At 37.3% G+C, this 22,822-nt stretch overlaps 2 protein-coding genes across 2 annotated transcripts; one reads left to right on the top strand and one right to left on the bottom strand.

Annotated features, from left to right (window-relative positions):
• Positions 1-2,497: 2,497 nt before the first annotated feature.
• On the bottom strand, positions 2,498-21,245 carry LOC141437030 (uncharacterized). Its single transcript, XM_074100212.1, has 15 exons — positions 21,047-21,245; positions 17,659-17,803; positions 16,464-16,754; positions 14,534-14,656; positions 13,888-14,042; positions 13,465-13,497; positions 13,046-13,133; positions 9,200-9,352; positions 8,967-9,120; positions 8,661-8,877; positions 8,482-8,541; positions 8,124-8,250; positions 7,863-8,002; positions 6,136-6,248; positions 2,498-3,291 (listed from the first exon to the last, which is right to left on the bottom strand). The coding sequence occupies exons 1-15, from the start codon at positions 21,092-21,094 to the stop codon at positions 3,177-3,179; spliced, it is 1,962 nt and encodes a 653-aa protein (XP_073956313.1). The 5' UTR covers positions 21,095-21,245; the 3' UTR covers positions 2,498-3,176.
• Positions 10,871-12,456, top strand: LOC141437102 (uncharacterized). Its single transcript, XM_074100327.1, has 2 exons — positions 10,871-11,796; positions 11,920-12,456. Exons 1-2 carry the CDS (start codon positions 11,353-11,355, stop codon positions 12,454-12,456), a joined length of 981 nt encoding a protein of 326 aa, XP_073956428.1. The 5' UTR covers positions 10,871-11,352.
• Positions 21,246-22,822: the final 1,577 nt, after the last annotated feature.

Raw genomic sequence — 22,822 nt, 5'->3', positions numbered from 1 at the left:
TTTTCAATGGATTGTCTGTGAAAAATATAATTTTGATTTAGAACACGTCAGTATTGAAAGCCAAATTGCTCAGACCAAATTGTTAATAAAAATAATAGGTACGAAATAAAAATATAATCCGAGAAGTTGCGCTGTTTCCTTCATCAACACCCAGGTCCTCAGCAATCCGTGCTGCGTGCTATAACCCCTACACCACCGCTGGACAGGAATCTAGACACGAATCTTTCCTATGCATACATATCTCAGGTTGCTTATTTCTACTACGCTACTTATGCAGCAGCACATAGTTATAACTTGCGCAAGGAGCTGAATTGTCTGTGTGGTATTTTTTACCCGCCTGCAAGGAGAGGTATACGGGCCCTTGGGCATATTGACTCCTTGGACGTTTTGACCCTTGGACATATTGGCTCCTTGGATATTGACACTTGGACATAGTGCCCTGGGTGGATATTGATCATCAAATAATTGAACTATAATTTGACGATAATGATATACAATGAATGACATAATAATAATAATATTTTTTATTTTGTATGTACTTTTCTGTATTTTACTTTTTAGAGCTATTATAAAAACCTAAACCTAAGAATGAAAGAAAAATAAAGATTATAATAATAGAGACCTTATACATCTCCATTTCTTTATTTTAGTAATTATTATTAGTTTTTGACCTTGGAGGCTTTTTACACCTCTGAAGATTGTATAATTTAATTAGTTTACTTTGACATTTAGAGACTATATACATCTCTGAATTATTTAGATTAGGAATTTTATTGTTAACATAGGGACTTTATACATCCCCTTGCTGTATAATAATTTCATTATTAACTCAGGGACTTTATACATCCCCTTGCTATGTTTAAGGCTGTAAGTATATTGTTAAGCTAATGGATTTTAAACTTTTATATTTTTAGTTTAAATTCTAGTCACAGGCTCGCGACGTCGAAGTTCCCAAGACGATCCCATAGAGCTTATGGGAACGGAAGCAATACCATGCCCTCGGTACCGCTCTGCTTTCAGAGCATGACATGAGTGCGTGTGAGCTAACTTTGGGGGCGGCAGACGTGAACTTGCCTTCGAAATCCAAAAGCTTAATGGTTACTTGACCTGAAATGTATATTTCAGAACTAAATTATTGATATTATTATTTTAAAATTTATGACGGTGGAAGCATTCTACACTTCCACTGAACGTAGATATAGTTTAGATATAGTTAGTGTTTAGTATTGTAACTAAGGGACCCCATACATCCCTGTATTTTTTTATTATTATTATTTTTTGTATATTTTTTGTAATTATATTACTTATTATGAAAAAATGACTTTCTGCCAAGTTTCTTGCGGCGCATTCTTCTTGGCAATGATGGTCTTTCCGAAAGCGCTGGTAGTTTAAAAAAAAATGACGTGTAAAAGTGCCCATTGCGGCCTATTTACTGAATAAATCATTTGAATTTTGAATTTGAATAATATCTTCTCACAAATTACACCAATTGACCCAGCCCCAATATCTAAGCAAAGTTTGTTTTGGGTGCTAAACAACGGGTAAACACACATACATATATACTTAAATATAAACATCCAAGACTCAAGTACCGTCTACAAACATTTATATTCATCATACAAGTATTAGCAAAAAATGTTCGGCACTGGCACTTCGCCGGCCGCTCCCGCGGCACGCTCGCTTCGCTCGCTCGGCTCGCGACTCCTCGCTTCGCTCGTCGTCGTACTTAACCAGCCCAGCCTTAGTAAAATAGGTAGAAGGTGACAGATCTATTATTTTGGTGATCGAATTTTGATGATCAAACTATAATTTAAGCCGTGGTGGTCTAGTGGTTTAACCTATCGCCTCTCAAGCAGAGGGTCATGGGTTCAAACCCCGGCTCGCACCTATGAGTTTTTCGAAAATCATGTTCGGAATTACATTTGAAATTTAACACGAGCTTTGCGGTGAAGGAAAACATCGTGAGGAAACCTGCACAAACCTGCGAAGCAATTCAATGGTGCGTGTGAAGTTTCCAATCTGCACTGGACCCACGTGGGAACTATGGCCCAAGCCCTTGTTCTGAGAGGAGGCCTGTGCCCAGCAGTGGGACGTATATAGGCTGGGATGGAAACTATAATTTAGGATACAGGTTTACATTAATCTGATGTCTCATACTTAGAGACAGATTTGATTAATTTGATGACCAATATATTTCTTAGGGATAGAAAAAATAGTTAGGGTATCGCAGTTTATTGACAAATATAAATTTAAGTGGCAGAAAATATAGTTCCCTTTTTAATTAGCGTACAATTAAGAACATTTTTTGGATGTGTTAGATTAGAATTCCATACGACACCATGTCACCGCTAGGAATTATGACACAAAGAATCTAAGTCAGCAAAAAAAAAGATTCTGACGAAAAAATGGTTTGCTAATTGACTAAAAAATAAAGGTAAAAGAAAACAATATCTTCGGTTTTTACTATATTTGTTTTAATGAAGTATACCTAGATACATAAACGCTATGTTTACATTTTTATCTTAATTCATAATCATAACACAAATAAATAACCAATAATACACTACAGACGAAAAAGTAATTTTATACAAAATAAATATAAAATACGATGTTTTATGTAAGGCTCCACATTTACGCCTTGAACTTGAACTCGACGTTTATCCGTCAATTTCTCTAAACTGTGCCCTTAGTGTATGTAGGTTTTCGATTACAAAATACGTCTCGATCGCGTTCTTGTTAATATCTCAATTTGTATGCAAACACGAACAGCGCATCTAGCGAAACGTTTGCGATGTTCGTGTTTCCATAAAAATTGAGATTTTAACGCGAACGCGATCGAGACGTATTTTGTAACCGAAAACTTACACTAAGGGTATGCCATACTGCGAGCTGGCACAGCTCGGCGGCACAGCTTTTCACAGCAGGTAAGTTTGTTGGGTAAGTACTTATTTTTGGTATGTGGAGAGAAATTGCTGAATGACCAATGGAAGGTACAGTCATGTTCCTAAACTTGTGAGCAAAAATTTTATCAATAATATCTGAACACGAGTATTGTTAACGGCGTTGAAGCGTGTTCAGATATTTTTGATCAAGTTTTTGCTCACAAGCTCGAGTGTACAAAAATTCAGTTATGTCTCGTAATTAGCCTTCAATACGATTAGCAATTAAAAAATAACTTATAAATTTAGTGGGCAAGTCTTGGCACCAAATTTCGGAGTGCGATCCGAGCTGAACGGATCTATTATGTACGTGTCTTTCATTCTCCCCGGCATGTATGTGAAATAAATGTCCCTGAAATTGAATTGTATAGAATTTTAAAACTAAATTCAGCAAAATTTTTAAACTTAAATGGCCTTACTACCAAAATCTCGATAAATTGAACCGAGTGAGCTTTTATGAATATTTCAAAAGTCATTATTGACGTAGTTACCTTTGATATATATAAGATAAGAGGGTTTCGTCACGTAATGGCCACTTCCCAAAACGACCACAAGTCTGGAAGACCACTTCCCAAAATGATCATTCCTATAAAGACTGATTCCCAGATTGACCACTTCCCAGAAGGGCCATTTCCCAAAACAACCAATTCTCAAGTCGCCCACTTCTCAAATTGACCAAAATCCTACCACCAGGCCCGTCTACCGGCCAGAAGCGGGTTCCCTTTATCTTGCATAATATCGATTCTCCGAAATACACTTCGCATAACCGGTATCATATTTTTTTTTTGCCAAATGATACTTTTGCTTAATCATATAAGTACTTTGCAAAATCATCAGTTCGAATAATAGTCACTTCTCAGAAAATTAATTGGGAGAAAATATTATCCCCGAATATACTTTTGCAGAATATTAAATAGCAGAACAACTAACGAAATACTAGTTTGGACAATACAATAGTATTTTCCCGGAATTTCAAATAGTGCTGAACTTAACATATGGCATAATGAAATGGTCAAAGGAAATAACAGCTACCATAAAAATGGTTTAAGGTTAAATTATGGCCAGCAAAGTAAGCGTGCTGTGACAGCAGCAGACGTAGCGCCAGAACAGAATAGCAGCTACATAAGTAGGTTGGGTTAGAATAGAACTGCGGCCACAACAGCGCGCGAGCCGAGCGAGCGAAGCGTGCATGCCGCGGCAGTGGCCGGCGAAGCGCCAGAATCTTACTGCTACCAATAAGGGTTAGGCTAAATAGATTTACTAATTTTCGGCGAATAACGTTTGGCAACCTGTTTCATTTCGCAACTTTTCATTTCTCAACTGTTTAATATTTCTGAAACTGTAAATATTACAGGATTTTTATAAAACTAACCTAACCTAACCTAAAGGGTTCTACACGATGGCCCTGAAATAAATCCTGAAATACATATGTACAGTTTTAGAGTTTGCGAATGACATGTTGCGAAATGAAACAGGTTTCCAAACGTTACGTTGCAAAAAGGCAGTACTCGGGCTAAATAATAGCAGTAATTTAATTGTAAGTAATGTCTAGTAAATAAATTATTTAGGTATTCAGTAAGTAGGCCACAATAGGCTCTTGTACGCTATTTTTTTAAGCTACTTTTTATCCTTATGAAAACTAAATACTATGAGATATATCTTTCTGCGTAATAACTATTCGGACATATGAATATTATTTTCGTCGATATTATGCTATGTTAATATTCTGCTTTCAAAAATTATGAGAAATGATAGTATGCGAAAAAATATATGCAAAAAGTAATTCGGTTCGGTGATATGACGATTATGCTCAAGGACTTGATTCCATGTAACGTGCAGGACTACATATAGTTATACAGTTGGCATAGGGACTGGTCTTGACAGACGTAGGTAGTCCTTCTAAGAAGTAAGCAATATGAAAGTAGTCGTTTTGGGAAATGCCCCTTCTGGGAAGTGGTCAATCTGGGAATCGGTCTTTATAGGAATGGTCATAATGGGACGTGGTCTTCCAGACATATAGTCGTTTTGGGAAGTGTTCAGTGCATGTTCTGGACGTTACGAGACTGTTCATTCTAAGAAGTAGGCAATATGAAAGTAGTCGTTTTGGGAAATATCCTTTCTGGGAAGTGGTCTACCTGGGAATCGCTCTTTATAGGAATGGTGATTATGGGAAGTGGACATAACGATATGTCTTAAATGCGTTATGTGTAAACTGATAATTATGTACGTGTTAAAAGGTTCTCTGTCCCATGAGGCGCATGTGCCTCATGCGTGACTTCTTTGGTACGTTCATGACCAGGACGTGAATAATGCAGTTGTTCTTTCGATAAATAAAAAATTGTATTAGGATACTAAATTATTTTTATTCTTGAACCACATTTAGATAACCAAACCAATGAAAATTACTATGGGATGAGGTGGGGACATTACATTGGGGATTATAACATTACCTACTTTATCATTACTATGGCGACGTGTCAAAAGAACGCTGCACATTGCTTCGGGATCGGGACAGAGAACCTGTTAAATATATTTTTCATCTCTCATGTTCGGAAAGTTTAATTTTCATGGGTAGATAGCTGGGTGGAAAATTGCGTTTTCATCTCTAGGGTGGAAAGTGTTTTTTTTTTTAATTTTTCGATTACGGAGTCGAAGATAATTGAGTTACGTACGTCAATGACACTTTTTGCCATCTAGACGTGGCCAGGTCAAAAATGTACCGTTGGAGGTTGGATATAAGTGAATTCAATTTACTGAATACTGAAATTCAATTTAATGTTATTCTCATTTTTTTGTACTATTTTACTTTCCTCACAGTCGAAATGAAAAGTAGAGTGTCTAACTCAGGTGAAATTACACATTTCCCCTCGAACTATTAATAAAAAAGAAATACCTCAGGTGAAATGGGTCACTTTCCACCCTTGGTTATCAATCTACTATTTATTTATTTTAAACGTTTATCTAAGTTTTTCTGGTAGCACGGATAGAATACTGACTGCTATAATGAGCGTACAAACTACCAACTTTAAACTTTTGAACGCCAGTGACACCTAATACAGTTGTCAAGTGTTATAATGGCATGGCGTGTAAGTGATGAACTGATGATGACGTTTGCTGCAGGTCGTTAGTTTCGTTTGGCGTTCAAAATGTTAAAAATATTTGTGTAATATCACCTTTTGGCATGGTAGGTACTCACAGAAAGGCTTTGCTAGGATACATATCATACGTCATCGTGGACCACCAGAGACGAGACTGCTCAAGCTGACGCAGCCTGTTCCTTGTTACAAAATCATTGAGTAATATTTTAAACTGAAACAAACGACAAAAGTTTATGTAAAATTTTAGGAAACACTTCATATTTACATAAGAACCTTGTGTTTTCACGTTGTGATGGCAAGCGGGTTTAAGGTACTATTACACATAATATGCTAGTTACTAGCACGAAGTGGCATGCTACTATTGAGCCAATGCTACCTACTAGCATGTGTGTATAGGGAACGTGCTACTATTAAGCATGCTTTTTTTAGTGACATACTGGTACAGTCGAGTTCATAAACTTGTGAGCAAAAATTTTATCAAAAATATCTGAACACGCTTCTACGCCGTTAACAATAGTCGTGTTCAGATATTTTTGATCAAATTTTTGCTCACAAGTTTATGAACTCGACTGTACTTCAGGTACACCTACTAGCATGCTAATAACGAGCATGTGTAAGGCGGCCTTTAGGTCTTAGTTCGTCTAATTCCTTGTTCGTTTTTAGGGTTCCGTAGCCAAAATGGCAAAAACGGAACCCTTATAGTTTCGGCCATGTCTGTCTGTCTGTCTGTCCGTGTCTGGCTTTGCGCAGGGACTATCAATGCTAGAAAGTTGTAATTTTACACGAATATATAGATATGTAAACTGCCGACAAAATGGTACAATAAAAAATAAAAAAAATTTTTTTAGAGTACTTCCCATAGACGCAAAGTGGGGGTAATTTTTATCCTCATCCAATCTTGTAGTGTGGATAGGTCTTTTAAAGCCATTAAGGGGTTGCTAAAACGATTTTTCGATTCAGTGATTTCTTTGCAAAATATTCAACTTTAAAGTGCTTTAAAGCGCCCCCCCTTCCTCTAAAATCTTAACTGGTGGGTGGAAAATTTGAAAAAATTCAGGATGGTAGTAAGTATATCAAACTAACAAGGAAAACTATAACGGATAATTTTTCTTGAGAATTATTAGTAGTTTAAGAGTAAATAGCAGCATAAGGTATAAAAAAAATATATTGAAATATTCCGTACAAAATACGAAATTCTTAGAAAAATATTACTTAATTTTTTCGTAATGGCTACGGAACTCTATTTCGGGCGTGTCCGACACGCACTTGGCCGGTTTTTTTATTTCTATAGCTTAGTAAGTATCCTAACCTTTTTGATTTTTCTACGTAACCCTTAATAAGGCCCATTTATTGGAGCATACTACAACAGACTCAAAAGCAGCTATCGAATACATACCTGACAAAGAGTATTTTTAAAGCAAGCCGTATTTTCAATAATTACAATGGAAATTGTGACGTATCATGAATTTCATAAGGTTCAGTTTTCAACTCAATGCACGTGGTCGCTAAATCGCCTCTGCCTTATTAGGCATCGTCTTAATAGAACGCGAATGCGCAATCATCGTAGGTTCCTGAGAATTTTACTCGTACGAACGCGCGATCAAACATATTGAACTCGAGGTGTCCTAACTGACAATCGTGCGATCGTGCGTTCTATTAGGACATTCTACGACCATGGGACAATTTGGATTGGGCATAAGCCGAATTGTGTCGTTCCCAACTACTTTCGATTTAGTCCAGATTATAATACAAGATGGTGCCACCGAGTATACTTACGCATCCATTTCGCTTAAATCTATGAACGCATTGAAATGTAGAGCTTTACCAATTGCATGACCATGTCCCTATGCTGCCAAGTCATATATTTCAACTCTTTGAGTGTGAATGGGATCTGATACGCGCGACCTCTGAAGTCCATGTGTTTAAGCCACAACCACCGTCTCAGCGATCGCAATATCAATTGCTCTAAAACAAAATTAATTAAAATAATTTCAATTATAGGATAACAAAATCTTAAAATGGTCGTTGGAACAGTTTGCACGTAACTGTTCCAACATATTTTTAGCAGCTTTTTGAGGATACGCACTATGCAGACCAGGATCCACGGCACCCTTCACTCGCTTTCTAACCCACTCTTGCAAGTTGTTAAGCAGATTTGCTTGTGGCAAATGAGGAATCAACAGTGGAGTGTCAGATAGATCCGCTAAAAATGCCTAAAAAAATGATTAAAGAACAATTTATTAATACCAATTGACCCAATCGAGAAATAAACAAAGGTACGTGTAGAGAGAAGGATTCCCCTGCGTTTACCACCGTTACAAGTTTTTTTGCCTTTTCCCTGTAGCTGGCTTTACTATGCAACGTAAGTATTTACTAGGCAACGGATAAACGTACTTTGCATATTTTTATACATTATACTTATTGTTCAAAATGTGTCTTCTTACCGCTAGCAAATCTTTTTCTTTTAAACCGCTTGCTGAAAACCCTGGCTCGGATGGTTCAGGCTACGACAAAAAAAAATAAGCAAGTTAATACCCGATAAATCATAAATACTATAGTCATCATAAATAGTCTTACGTTTAACGTACCCACAAAGAAACTACATGGAAGAAATACCACTCACTGTTTCTTCCCCAGACTGGACAGCTAGTCGAACCGTTTCCTTTATAAAGTCTTCCATCGGATCTAACTGATATATCTTGGCTTTGTCGAACCAATGAGGTGCGGATCTCGTTGGGGGATAGAAATATTTTTCTGTGGCTTTTCCTTCGTGATATAAATCATAAAGATGACCACATTTACATTTCGATTCCTTCAGATATTCCATAACTGTCGGCTCCCTAGGCAAGCAAACGCATTAAATTGCTACATAAAGTACATACTTATTACATTAATAATATTTTCGTCAAATTTATTATTTTAATCATACCACTTTTCCACGCAATCGCAATCGTGATCACAATGCACTTCTACTTCACGTGGATATTTCCAATATCCGGCTATGACTGTGCAATATTCTCCTGTACTTAAAAGCGTTATTCCACCGTGTATAGTTACGTATCCAGTCCCCAGAACACATATATCTATACGACAGTAATGTCCAGTAAATTAAAAGTGCACACAGATTATACAAAGAGATAAATAAAAAGAATCCATAGTTACTATTTAAAAGGTAGTATGGGTTATTTCCAGCGAATACAACAGGACCAACATTAAATTGCACATTATCTAGAGCACTCTTGTGCCTGAATTTTGGTCTTTTCTTCAGCATCTTTAACTTTTCTGCATGCGCCACCATTTTCGGATCAGTGTTGCCTGAAGTTTAATTAATTATAATTTCAAACATACAGTATCAATGAATTAAAATTACTGTAAGCCACAGACAATTATAAAAATAAGTTGCATGGGTCGGTGCTTTGGAGTGACAGAACATTTACTGAGTACCGGTTCGACACACTACTTCGATTTAATAAGTCTAAAATGTCCGCACTGGCCTGTGGTACTGGCGAGGAAAAAGTTCTTTGTTCCGTGTAATGTACATAAGTACAGACCCACGCGAGCCCTTTGAGATTAGCCCTCGTCAGTACTTTGATCGTAATAGTGGGCGGTCAGTGTCATGTCATGTCAGTGCTTCCAAGCTAGAAAACTGTTTTGCGTACTGTGCAAGTGGTTGGTAAGGACTAGACTTAAGAATGTGAAGTGGTTGGTGTAGTGTACATACAACCCTACGAGTGACAATAATAATAACACTAATAACCCAAATGATAGTGACGCCATAATTAGCAGAATGCCTGATAGATTATTTTTATTACTACCATCAGCCAAATAAGTTCCTATCAAACGAATATGTCGCTAAAGTGTGGCTAAAGTGGAACTTTCAAGTTGACAGACACGTCTATTGGCATATAGTTTTATGACTTGCAAACGATTATCAACTTTAGGTTGGTAGACCACATATTTGGCTGATGATACCTGGGCGACCGAGCTTTGCTCGGGCTAAAACTCGATAATAAGCGTTTTCCCAGAGATAAGACCAAGCTAGATCGATTTGTCATCCCCGAAAACCCTCACATACCAAATTTCATCGAAATCGTCGGAACCTTTTCCGAGATCCGAGATAGGTACATATACATTTCGTGTTTCATATTTATATACATATATACAATACAAGAACTGCTCGTCTAAAGTAGGGTTGCCATACGTCCCGGTACGTCGGGACATGTCCCAGTTTGAAGTATGGTGTCCCGGCGTCCCGGCCGATAAGCAAATTGTCCCGGTATAACGCAACCGATAACAACAACATAATACTGTAGCCATAGCCAATAACGTGCATTTTCCGCTTTGTAGCGAAAAGCGCCTACGAACAGAACCCGACTGGCGGGTTGCTGGAATTGAACGAACGTGTTAAAAAAAAAATTGTGTTTAGGCAAGGACTAACCCTTTAAAGTTACCTATTGTTCTATAAAAAGTTCCTTTTTAGGGTTCCGTGCTTCAAAAGGAAAAAACGGAACCCTTAGGTATAGGATCACTTTGCTGTCCGTCTGTCTGTCTGTCCAGACCCTTTTTCTCAGGAACGCGTAGGTATCAAGCTGAAATTCATATCAAATACTCAGGTCTACTGTCCCTTGGAGCTGTGAAAAAAATCAAACGTCTAAGCCAACGCAATCAAACGATATAGCCGATTATGCTGCAAATTTTCGACACTCGAAAGGGAATCAAAACCTTTTTAGTTATATATCATATTATAGTAGTCTGAATTTTTTTAGTTTTGTAATGTCTCTGTACTGCTTTTGGTGATCAATAAAGAATATTTGTATTGTATGGTATTGTATAAATGTTTTTTCAACACACCTGCTCGTAAAGTAGGTCTTATTACAGCGTATTTACACTGATAATGCAGAATATTACCCATGCCGTGCCTTTTACATTACATTATCGCACTAGTGCCTTTTCATTACATATCTTTTTAAATATTAGCAAGAAGTATTAATGTTTCGAAAACAGCTAAGTAGTTATTTGCGTAAATATAAAATTCAATTCAAAATGTGATAAATAATTAAAGAATTTCATGAAACTGCTTGTTAGCTTGTTGGTATTTATAATTTGACGGTGTATTTTTAACTATAAATACCCAATTTCAAAATTTATAAATATGTGGCTGATTAGCTACTTTGCCGGTGCCCTTATCTCAGACTTGCGCGCGCATGCAGCGCTGAGCGCGCGAAAAAAAAAAATTACGGCCGCCATCTTTTAAATGGGTTTCTGTTTGTTAAGTTTATTCACAGTATTGCATTTCGTTAGTGTTGTTTTGTAAAATGTCGAATTTAGATAACGAAGAATTACTTATCGAGTGTACGCCGCCAGATATCATAGTTGAAGCGCAAAATGCGAGTGATAGTCTTTTGCCCTCAAAATCAAAAGATAAATACATGCAAGCCTACGCAAATTTCATTCAATGGAAAAATAGCAAAAATGCAAGCTCTTTCAATGCAAGCTCTTTCTCAGAAAACGTGTTCATGGCTTACTTTAGTGAACTGGCGAAGAGGTATAAACCTAGTTCGCTTTGGTGTATATATTCTATGTTGAAGAGTACCGTGCAGAATAAAAATGCAATTGACATCAAAGCGTACACCAATCTAACTGCATTCTTGAAAAGACGTTCAGACGGCTTTTACAGTCGAAAATCCAAGGTTTTAACACCTAATGAAGTGGAGAAGTTCATTAAAGAAGCACCGGATAATCAATATCTAGCGACAAAGGTCAGTTCCACTATTTAGTTTTGTATTCATTATTATAATATTTGTAGGCGGTATTGTGAGTGTTGATATAATAGGAACTAAGTACGATTATTATAACTTAATTATGATTTTATTTATTTTCAGGTCGCATTAATATTCGGAATTACTGGTGCCTGTAGGCGTCAGGAATTAAACAACATTACGACAAAAGATATAGAGAATCACGGAGAGATGCTACTTGTCAAAATTCCGAACACTAAAAATAAAATTCCTCGGTCATTTACTATTCACGGACCATTTTATGAAATAGTGAAAAAATATGAAAGTTTACGTTCAACAAAAGGAAAATCTGACCGGTTCTTCCAAAATTTTCAAAACGGCAAATGCACGAGTCAGCCTATCGGAGTGAACAAATTTGGATCGATGCCTAGAGAAATTGCCAAGTTTTTAGGCTTACCACAGGCTGACGCTTACACCGGACACAGTTTTAGGCGGACTTCAGCTACATTGCTGGCTAATTCAGGAGCCGATATATTGACTTTAAAACGCCATGGGGGATGGCGATCTAATAATGTCGCCGAGTCATATATTGAGGACTCCATCCAAAATAAAGCCGACATAAGTGCCAAAATAAACACAAGCAATCCATTTGGAGCCACAATCCAAGAAGTTCTGCCCTGAACCGCGTCCTTCCACCTCATATGCCAATGATGATTTGGGATTTCATACGTTTGCTAATGATGAAACGCAATGTTCTTCTACCTCCTTTCAGAATGTTGCATTATCACCGACATTTACAAATACCCAAGAACAAAGCAATGAAATAATTAATAATACAATTAAACATACAGTACAAATGCCTCATAAGGCGGTAGCATATCATTTCAATAATTGTACTTTTAATAACTGTTTCAATAATTAAAGTTTTTAAATAAATGTGAACTTTTATTTACTTTTCCTCGCAAGTGTGTTGAAAAACGTCGTATGAAACACGTGAGCATTGGTCATTACACTTTTCGTCTCCATTAAGCCTTCGCCTTCGGCTCAGGCTTAAAAACCGACTCGAGTGTAATGACCAACATAGCACACTTGTATCATAATGTACTAGTACGGTACCCTCGGTGCGCGAGTCCGACTCACACTTGGCCGGTTTTTTTCTACCTTTACTACTTTTTTTTTCTTTAAATGTCCCGGTCTGAGTCCCCCCACTTATGGCAACCCTATTCTAAAGGCATAAGATTAAAACTTCGTTCGATAAAAGAAAACTTACGTAAAGTACTAGGAGGTTCCCAAAATTTGTAATTGCAAACTCTTTCCATTTGCTTTTGCTTTTGATTCCTTTCCTTCCTTTTTTCGAGCTACAAGGAAATATATTATTAATCTAAATCTAAGGTATTTACGACCATAAATTACAAAATCGGGAGGAGGAATAGAAATGTACTTCAGTTTTCCTCTTTTTTAGGATTCCGTTCAAGTAAATTTACTCACAGTGTAAGAAAATGTAAGTTCTTAGACTTTGACTGAACTAAAGATTTAGTCTATGAGCTTCCTCTCTCAAAACTTTAGTTTTTTAAATGAGATTTAACGTGGGAACAACGTAAGATTAATGATTAGTACGGAGCCGCGGATACGCACTTGGCAGTTTTTTTTAAATTTACAGCTATAAAGAAAAATCGATTTTTCACTTACGAATTTCACACTGTAGCGCAAATTCTCATAACTCTGTGGAATATCAAAATGGAAGTTAAAAAGTTTAGTCGAGTATGTAGATAGGTAAATAAATGTACTGCATTAAGTACTAGAGACGTTTAATTGATTTCTTCTTCTCAACAGAGGTTTTCCGAACCGGTGGTAGATTTTTTTTGACATTCATAAGTGCTTGTTATAGCCTAAATTGAATAAAGATATTTTGACTTTGACTTTGACTTTGATTTTATTATAGGTAGGTATAATTTTGACCTGTATACACAGAGAGAAAAATTACAAGGTAAGCAATAGGCGGCCTTATCGCTTAAGAGCGATCTCTTCTAGGTAACATTTTTTACAGAAAGAAGTAAGGACCAAACAGCAGTATGGTGAAGATACTCATATTTGTAGAGTAGGTATACATACGTCATCACTTCTTAGCCTTATCTTGGTTTCTATTGGTCGTGGTGCCCGAACAGATTTTTCTTGTCCTTTTGATGGATGATTGCAGTAACAAGGTACATACATTTTTTGCAAATATTCTCCGTACCTACATTTTGGCTCGTAATATTTCTTTACCTCTGGAATCACATGAACAAAATAAGTAGAAACTTCAGCTTAACCCTTCGAACGCTTTCATATTTAAATTAAGTGATCAGTCACACGCCAAGCACGCTGTTGCGTTATGAAAAATGACGGATCTCGCAAAGCTATACATAATGTAAAAAAAAAAGATTCGAAATAGATTTTATTCATGTTCGACGTACACCCTGACACCTATAGGCGTTTGCTGGCGTGTGGCGGGGAGGTAGGCATGCACGCACACGACACCTTTAGGTGTTCTTGGCGTTCAAGGAATTGAACATTTTAAACGCCAACTCCGCTGATAAAAAGTTGACATTTATACGCCATATAATCATAATGTCAAATGTGAACTTCAATATGACGCAGCGGTGTTCGATGCACCACAGACAAGAGGTATATTGGTATAAATAGTTGTCATTGCTATCGGCGTAAAAGTATAATTAAACAATAAATATCCTAAGCAATTTTATTGAAAAACTGAACTTACTCTTGACGGGAGGTACTACGGTTTTTTTCCCAGATCCCGTTAGTTTTTCTAAGCATTTGATACATTCTTCTAAATCGATAAATACTAAACAAGACATCATTATCATGGCGTTCATGTCGTACTCTGAAAACGACAAATAACAGTGCACTTTCTGATTATAGATAATAGCTTAGCTACTATAGTACCGACTTGAAATTTGGTACAGATAAGTAGTTTAGATAACAATGCAAGTGCAGTCAAGAAAAAGTACATCCGGCAAAAAAGCTTGTATTAAAAATGAAATATTTAACAAAACTTATTACAAGCATTATATTTATTTGCAGTGTAATGTAACTATGTGTGTTCGGGTGGAATCTTTCAACTCAAATTTGAAGTGGATATCTATAACATGGAGTTGATCTGATGATAAAGCTAGCGGGTGACCATAGGAACTCTGTGATAAACGACACGACCGCGTCGAGCTTGGACTCGATTGATTCGTCTTGACGAGTAGGTACTTACTTTGGTAAACAGGGGCATAAAGTAAACAGTCAGCAAAAAAAAAACTTATATTAGAAGAATTTTAAGAAAAACTTTTACTGAACTGTTTACGGAACCCTTCATGTACGAGTCCGTCTCGCACTAGACCAATGTTTTACCTATTGTAAAACGACCGAGTTAGCTACGGTATCGTCTTGGGTCAACACATTAGTTTTTTGTCAAGTTCTTAATTCGTCTCACTCTGCTTTCGTCATCCATTCTTCATTCGTCACTTTCGCTCTTAGTCATTGTCATCTTGGATCATAGTTGTTGTTTGTCTTGTTCTTATTCAGGTTCATTCGATGTTCGTCTCTTCTTCTTTTGACATGTTCGGTGTTAGTCTTTTTATTTATTATAGTCTCATTCGTTACTCGTCACATTTTTTTTCGACACATTCGTTGTTGGTCCCATTAGCAGTAAGTCACTTTCGTTTTTAGGTCCATTCATAATCCGTCTTGTTCGGTTTTCGTCTCAATTCCCGCTTTAGTTGTACAACCTCCGCTATTACGTCACTGACCACTCAACGTGAATGTGTCCAATAAATAATGATATCAATTTCTAAAGAGGACAAATAAGAAAACACCAACTTAGAACAAGACCAAAGACGATAGGACGAATAACGAATGAGACTAAAAAAGAGATATAACTAACACCGATCATGACTAAAAAATATGAAGACTAATAGCAGAATGGCCCGGAATAAGAAAAAGACAAACAACGAATATGACCAAAGACGACAAAGACTACCACCGAAAGTGACGAATGAAGAATGGATGACGGAATCAGAATAAGACGAATTAAGAACTTGACTAAAAACGAATGGGACGACCCAAGACGATACCTTAGCTACAAATAATAAACTAAATCGACTAGGTACAGTTTTAAAGGGATATCACGATATCCATCACATGTAAGTATTTGTACAGATGTGATTTTGGTCTGATTCGATATTGTCAAATCATTTCTATTAATAAACCTACCTACCTTCGGACCCGTTTACTATCAGATTTATTTACGTCAAAACCTTGAAATTTGTCTTGTTACTACCCGTGCCCTTAGTGTAAGTTTTCGGTTACGAAATACGTCTCGATCGCGTTCGCGTTAAAATCTCAATTTGTATGCAATCACGAACAGCGCCTCTAGCGGAACGTTTGCGATGTTCGTGTTTCCATACAAATTGAGATTTTAACGCGAACGCGATCGAGACGTATTTTGTAACCGAAAACTTACACTAAGGGTACCGATTGTGAATAATTTCAGGAAAATCTGACAGTATAACGAGTCCGACGGAGAATGCATTTGTTGAATCAATGATCTTCCCAACGATTAACGAATTTGACCAAAATCGACTTAAGTGCCTATCGTAATTTTCATAGGGTGTAGGTCTATGTAATAGAAAAAGCTTCCGCACCTCCTCTTAATTCACTCGGTGGCTTCTTATAAACCTCTGAATACAAGCACCAAATGAAAACGCCAGCATCCCCCATGGATTCTACCATAGCCTTTAGAAGTATTTTCTTAGGTATGTTCATGGTAATTCCAAGGTCAGATAAAGATTTTCGGGTGCGAACGGGCAGGTCTTCTAGCAAGTCTTGATGAATATTTGACTTTAAATATCCAAGAACTTCTCGTTGATTGCTAGATAGTTCGATGTACCACAATGGACCTACTTCCCTCTGTAACGTGCGCTCCTGTCTTTTGGCTACAATGCAAAAAAACAACGTTACATGTGGGGCTTTGCGTTTAACAGAGACTGAACTTTAGTACCTAGGTAGGTACGCCATCAACGTGAAAGTAGGTATTGTTTAGATACCGGGTCGCCTAATAAACAAGGAACCTGTCTAATCTAGTCTATAGGTGCACAAAAAAATCTGACAATCGTATCTGTCGCGTAAATAGTGAGCCTTAGTGCGATGAGCGGAGGCACCTAATACGAAAAAAGACTGCTGAAAAAGAAAACGGAAAGTTACTGACCAGTCCAAATTGGATTTTTTAAAACTCTATTGTGGAGGACCCTCCTTTGTGGCGGCCCCGGGGCTACAAAAGCTCCTGACACCCTTCCATAAATCCTAATTACAACGTAGGTTTCGTTTTATTTTATTTATTAGTCTGTTGCCCGGGCTTCCACATACACACACACACACACACACACACACACACACACACACACACACACACACACACACACACACACACACATACACACACAAACATCACGCCTGTAAACCCAAATGGGGTAGGCAGAAGCAGAACACACGAAACGTTATCGCTACGGAGCCACTTTTAGCAATTTTAGGTTGAAAGTTTGACAAAAACGGTAAAATATGTCACTATGTATTGGTTGCTAGCCTGTCGCGCCTATACGGTATACCACCTATATCCTACTTCCGTCTTCCGGGCTTCCGTCTGCGTAGAATTCGTTTATCGCTATCCCGCGGGAACTATACAATTTCCGGGACGAAAATTATCATATATCCTTCCCCGGGACTCAAACTATCTGTGCACTCAATTTCATTTAAACCGGCTCAGTATTTTGGACGTGATGTGGTGAGGTAAAAACAAACAGACTTACAAATTTTCACATTTATAATATTAGTGGGATTTACCTTCAGTATGGTAGTAGTGTTTCAGATCCCTCAAATACTTAAGCCACTTCCCCACTTTTTCATTGTAAGGTTTCTGCTCGGCGTTTGCGCGCATTTCTTTTTCCAAATAAACCCATACTGGATCTTTTTTGGGGCCATAAATCGTCTATAATGAAAACAGATTCATAAACATTGTTAGGAGTTCAAAGCTAAGTTATTCCATCTTACCCTAACAGCAGGGACGGCGAACGAATAGCACGCGTCAAAAACGTCACTAATCTAATCATTGAACGTATGTAGGTAGGTACAGCCAAGTGTAAAAATATGTAGTTATTCAAAGTTTCAAATATATACAATATCTGCTGCCGCAGCAGTGTGCAAAAATATCTGACACGTCCTAACGGCCCTAAAAAAAATTAGATTTGTATCAGATATAATTTATGCACGCTTCGTTGTGCCAGTTGTGCTAGCAAACTGTATATATGTGACACAAGCGAAAAACCTTTTAACTTTCTGTTTCTCTTAATCTAGGTACTAAAACCGGCCAAGAGCATGTCGGAGACGCCCAAAATAGGGTTACGAAAAAAATAATTAATATTTTTCTAAGTATTTCGTATTTTGTACGGAATATTCCAATATATTTTATACCTAAGCTGCTATTTACTCTTAAACTACTAATTAATTCTCAAGAAAAATTAACCGTTATAGTTTTCCTTGTAAGTTTGATATACTTACTACGATCCTGAATTTTTTCAATTTTTTCCACCCACCAGTTTAGATTTTAGAGGAAGGGGGGGCGCTCGATTTTAATGAAAATTCGCACTTTAAAGTTGAATATTTTGCAAAGAAATCACTGAATCGAAAAATCGTTTTAGCAACCCCTTAATGGTTTTAAAAGACCTATCCACACTACAAGATTGGATGAGGATAAAAATCACCCCCACTTTACGTCTATGGAATAATCCAAGTTTAGGTATATTTTATACCTTAGGCTGTTACTCTTAAATTACCAATAAACTACTAATAATTCTCAAGAAACTTAACAGTTATAGTTTTCCTTGTAATTTTGATATACTTACCGCTCGTTCCCTAAATACCAGAATTGCAAAATACAAGATTGCCACTTTACCCGATTTCTGAAATACTAAATTTCCAAAATACCAGATTTTCTTGTTACTGTGTTTCTTTTTATACCGGATTGCCAAAACAACGTGTTCTCAATACACTATGTTCCATTTAAAACCGAATTCCCATAAAGTACCCTTAGTGTAAGGTTTCGGTTACAAAATACGCCTCGATCGCGTTTTCGCCTAAAATCTCAATTTGTATGGAAACACGAACATCGCAAACGTTCCGCTAGAGGCGCTGTTCGTGTTTCCATACAAATTGAGATTTTAACGCGAACGCGATCGAGACGTATTTTGTAACCGAAAACTTACACTAAGAGCACAGATTTTGAAAACACCAGGCTCGCAAAACACGACGTACTTGAAAAACCTATTATAGTTTGTTAATCTACCAGAGACTCTAAATACCAGATTGCCAGTTTATTTTATTCCCAACACACGAGATGCTGATTATGCCAACTTGATTTTCGAATACCCTTATTCTTAAAACACCAGATTTTTACTTTAGTTGATTACGTAAGTACGGATAGACAATAAAACCGACTATAAAAATATATTTTTTATTGTAAACTGTTTACCATTAGCAGTTGGCAAATACAGTGTTTCAATAAAAATAAAATAAATTAAGGGGCTACCCCGTCACAATGACCTTGACTCGCGGTTTTCAATAAAATTGCAAATCAGAGGTTTTATGCATGTCCTCCGAAATTATTTGCTTTTTAGTTTACAAAAATATACAAAATATCCAGTATATATCATTCTCCACAAAATGACTCGAGGCTTTTTTCACTTTGTGTTCCGTGGTAAAGATTAAGAAAATGTTAGAAAATCGCGAGTCAACGTCATTGAGGTAGCCTCAGGTTTAAAAAAAAAACAAATTAGCTTAATAGCAAGTCCAATGTGTGGCCGCAGCGGGCTAAGAAGAAACTCAGGTGTTTTTTTTTACACTCAGCTAATTTAGGTTTGCGTGGATACCTCACAGTACTTGTTTGATATACTTATTTGATATTTTGGAGATCTGGTATTCTGAAATCTGGTTTATCGGAATTTGTTGTTTGAAAAATCAAATATTACTTACATGATAACGCTAAAGTGAGATTAAGTTATTTCGAGAAAATTGTGTTTTGCGAATCTGGTTTGTCAAGTAGGTATTTCAGTATTTTGAGATTCTTGTGATTTCGAAATTTGATATTTTGGTTATATGGTTTATTAGGGAACATGGTGTATTGAGAACATAGTATTTTATAAAACTGATACAAAAACGAGCATAACATAAAGAAAATCTGGTATTCTGGGAATCTTATATTTTGATGAGCAGGTATGTCCGCAATTTGGTATTTTGCGATTATGGTTTTAAAGGAACGAGCGATGCTTACTACTATACCTTCCGCCGCCTAACTTTGCCTAAAAGTTCATTGCCCCGACTAGTACCACAAAAACTATAAAGGTATAATTCCAATAATTGAATAGTAAAGCGATTCGAACACAATCCGGGAGTAACGTAAAGACATTGCATAAAAAATGTATCTCAAAAATGCGTCAAAACTGAGTATTAAGTAATGAACTTTTAGGCAGATTTCCATGGCGCGTGGTACCTATATCCTGATTTTTTTCAAATTTTTCCACCCACCGGTTTAGATTTTAGAGGGGGGGGAGGGGCACGTACGATTTTAATGAAAATTTGCACTTTAAAGTTGAATATTTTAACTTTGACTTTAAGCCATGTGTACCTAGCCGACGTTGGGTATCGCCAAAGAGGAAGGAGATGGATCTCTATAGTCTTAAGGGGGTATCGCCAGATAGGTATGTCAGGCGAAATCTGCCGACTTCGCTTGACATGTCTCCAACACAGTCATGTCATTGTTAATGCATGGCAGCCCCGGGGTTTTGTAATTATAGTAATTTTATAGTGAATGGCACTTTTCACTGTCTACTCTATAGCTCTATGCATTGTGGTTTAGCTTTATGGTTGTTAATATTATTATCGAGTTATTTTTATAAGGACGTGTCTGTCTGTTCTCTCTCCCTGTTCGCCACCGCATCTAGAACAATAAACGTGTCGTCTCCGAAGCCTTGTTTTCATTGCCAGCCAGCACCACTCCGTTCGGGCGCCTCCAGCCCCTTTAATAGTCATGGGACATTTGTGCATTAGTGTACCTACCTATCCCTGGCTTCTATTCTAAGTCTAAGAGAAATTAATTTGAAAAGGAATAATGTCTAGCTGCAAGATTAAAAAGTTTCATTAAGTCTCCATTAAATTTGAACCAAAGTTGTATAAGTACCTTTTTATCCAAAAACTGCTTAACAGTAGGCATTGGAAATGTTCCCATGATTGAACGTTGATTTCACTTACTTAATACAAAATTTTCAGCCAAATTTAAAGAAAACAGGAATTTTTACTTTTATCTTACTTACAATTTTGATAGCTAAATAAAAAATATTTGAATTTTGATATTGACAGATAAAATGGATCACTCTTCTATTTTTCTTTTAATTTTTAGCCAGCCAGAATTATTATGTATGGGTTTCATGAGACAGACTATAGTATGGAAGTGCGCAGCATGTGCGCACACTAAGCGCGCACGTAGCGAGACGCGACTACCCATAGACTTGATGTCAAAAATAGTCGCGGAGTAGGTAATGAAGACAAAAATTGTCGCGGAGACAAAAGCCTTTTTGATCGAGTTACCTAAAAAGCGAGATGCCAATGAATGCATTACGCCTAAATATGAAATTTGCCTAAAAAGCTGTTTGCCCTAAACGAGAGATGCCGGTGAAGCAGTATGCCTGAAGTGTGAAGATGCCTAAGAAGCAGATTGCCTTAAATTTAAATCACCTGTAAAGCAGTTTGCCAGAAATACAAGATGACTGAGAAATCTGTTTGCCGTAAACGAGAGATGCCGATGATGCAGAATGTCTGAAATTTGAAATGACTTGAGAAGCTGATTGCTGGTTTTTGGTTTAACCCCAAATAGCGTGACGGGAGGACGGGCGCAGGGCAGCTTTGGTGTTATTTGCTTTGTAGGCATTTAACTACTTAGGCACAGTATAATATACTGTGACTTAGGCATATTGCTTTGTAGGCATCGACTTTAGGCAATCTGCTTCTTAGTCAACTTCACACTTCAGGCATAGGTACTGCTTCATCGGCGTCTCTCGTATAGGGCAAACAGCTTTTTAGGCAAATTTCATGTTTAGGCATAAGGCTTTTATTGGGGACCAATAATGTACAACTCGGAATGTACGCGCAATAATGTAAAACGTGATAATCCCAAGCATTATTGCTTCCAATTTAATGCACGGCCTGATAATCCGTGCTTGCACCCCGTACCTACCAACTAGCAGGGAACCAATAATGTACGCATTTTATGTAAGTATTTTTTTTTACTAAAAATTGTATCGGTCTCACTTAACTGTATTTTTTTTTAATGTCACTCGAAGTTCGTATCGTACCGTCCCTCTCGCTCTCCTAATAAATAGTAAGTGTCAGCGCCGTTCGCAAGACCGGCAGATTGCTGATTTGGGACCATTTCGTGACATGCATAACTATTTTTTATTTCATTTTATTTTTATTATTATTCTTATCCATGTCACGTCACGTCATGTCATGTCACGAATAAATGTTTTCTTTCTTTCATTCTTACGCGCAATAATGTACGACGTGATAATCCGAAGCATTATGTCTTCCGATCATCATGCCTTACGATTTCCGTGATTGAAATAAAAAAAATACCTAGCGAGCAAGACTGCCGCCCTCGCCCTTCAACCTAACCCGGCCGGGTCGGATCTGCTCCGGCTATATTGATCTCGCTCGCTACGCTCGCTCGATCCGCGGCGACAAATGTCTATTCATTCGAATCGATTGGATTATCACGTCGTACATTACAGCGCGCGCAATATTTTGTACGCAGAGATAATGCGCGACCATGATAAATGATAATGTACATTATTGCGCGTACATTCCGAGTTGTACATTATTGTTTCCCTCCAACCCGGCTGGGTTAGGTTGAAGGGCGAGGGTGTGCGAGCAGCCTCACTCGCCGCTCTCGCCCTTCATT

The sequence above is a fragment of the Choristoneura fumiferana genome, chromosome 17 (genome assembly GCF_025370935.1).
Source record: "Choristoneura fumiferana chromosome 17, NRCan_CFum_1, whole genome shotgun sequence".
NCBI classification, from domain to species: domain Eukaryota; kingdom Metazoa; phylum Arthropoda; class Insecta; order Lepidoptera; family Tortricidae; genus Choristoneura; species Choristoneura fumiferana.
This window is presented reverse-complemented; position numbering and strand designations above follow the sequence as displayed.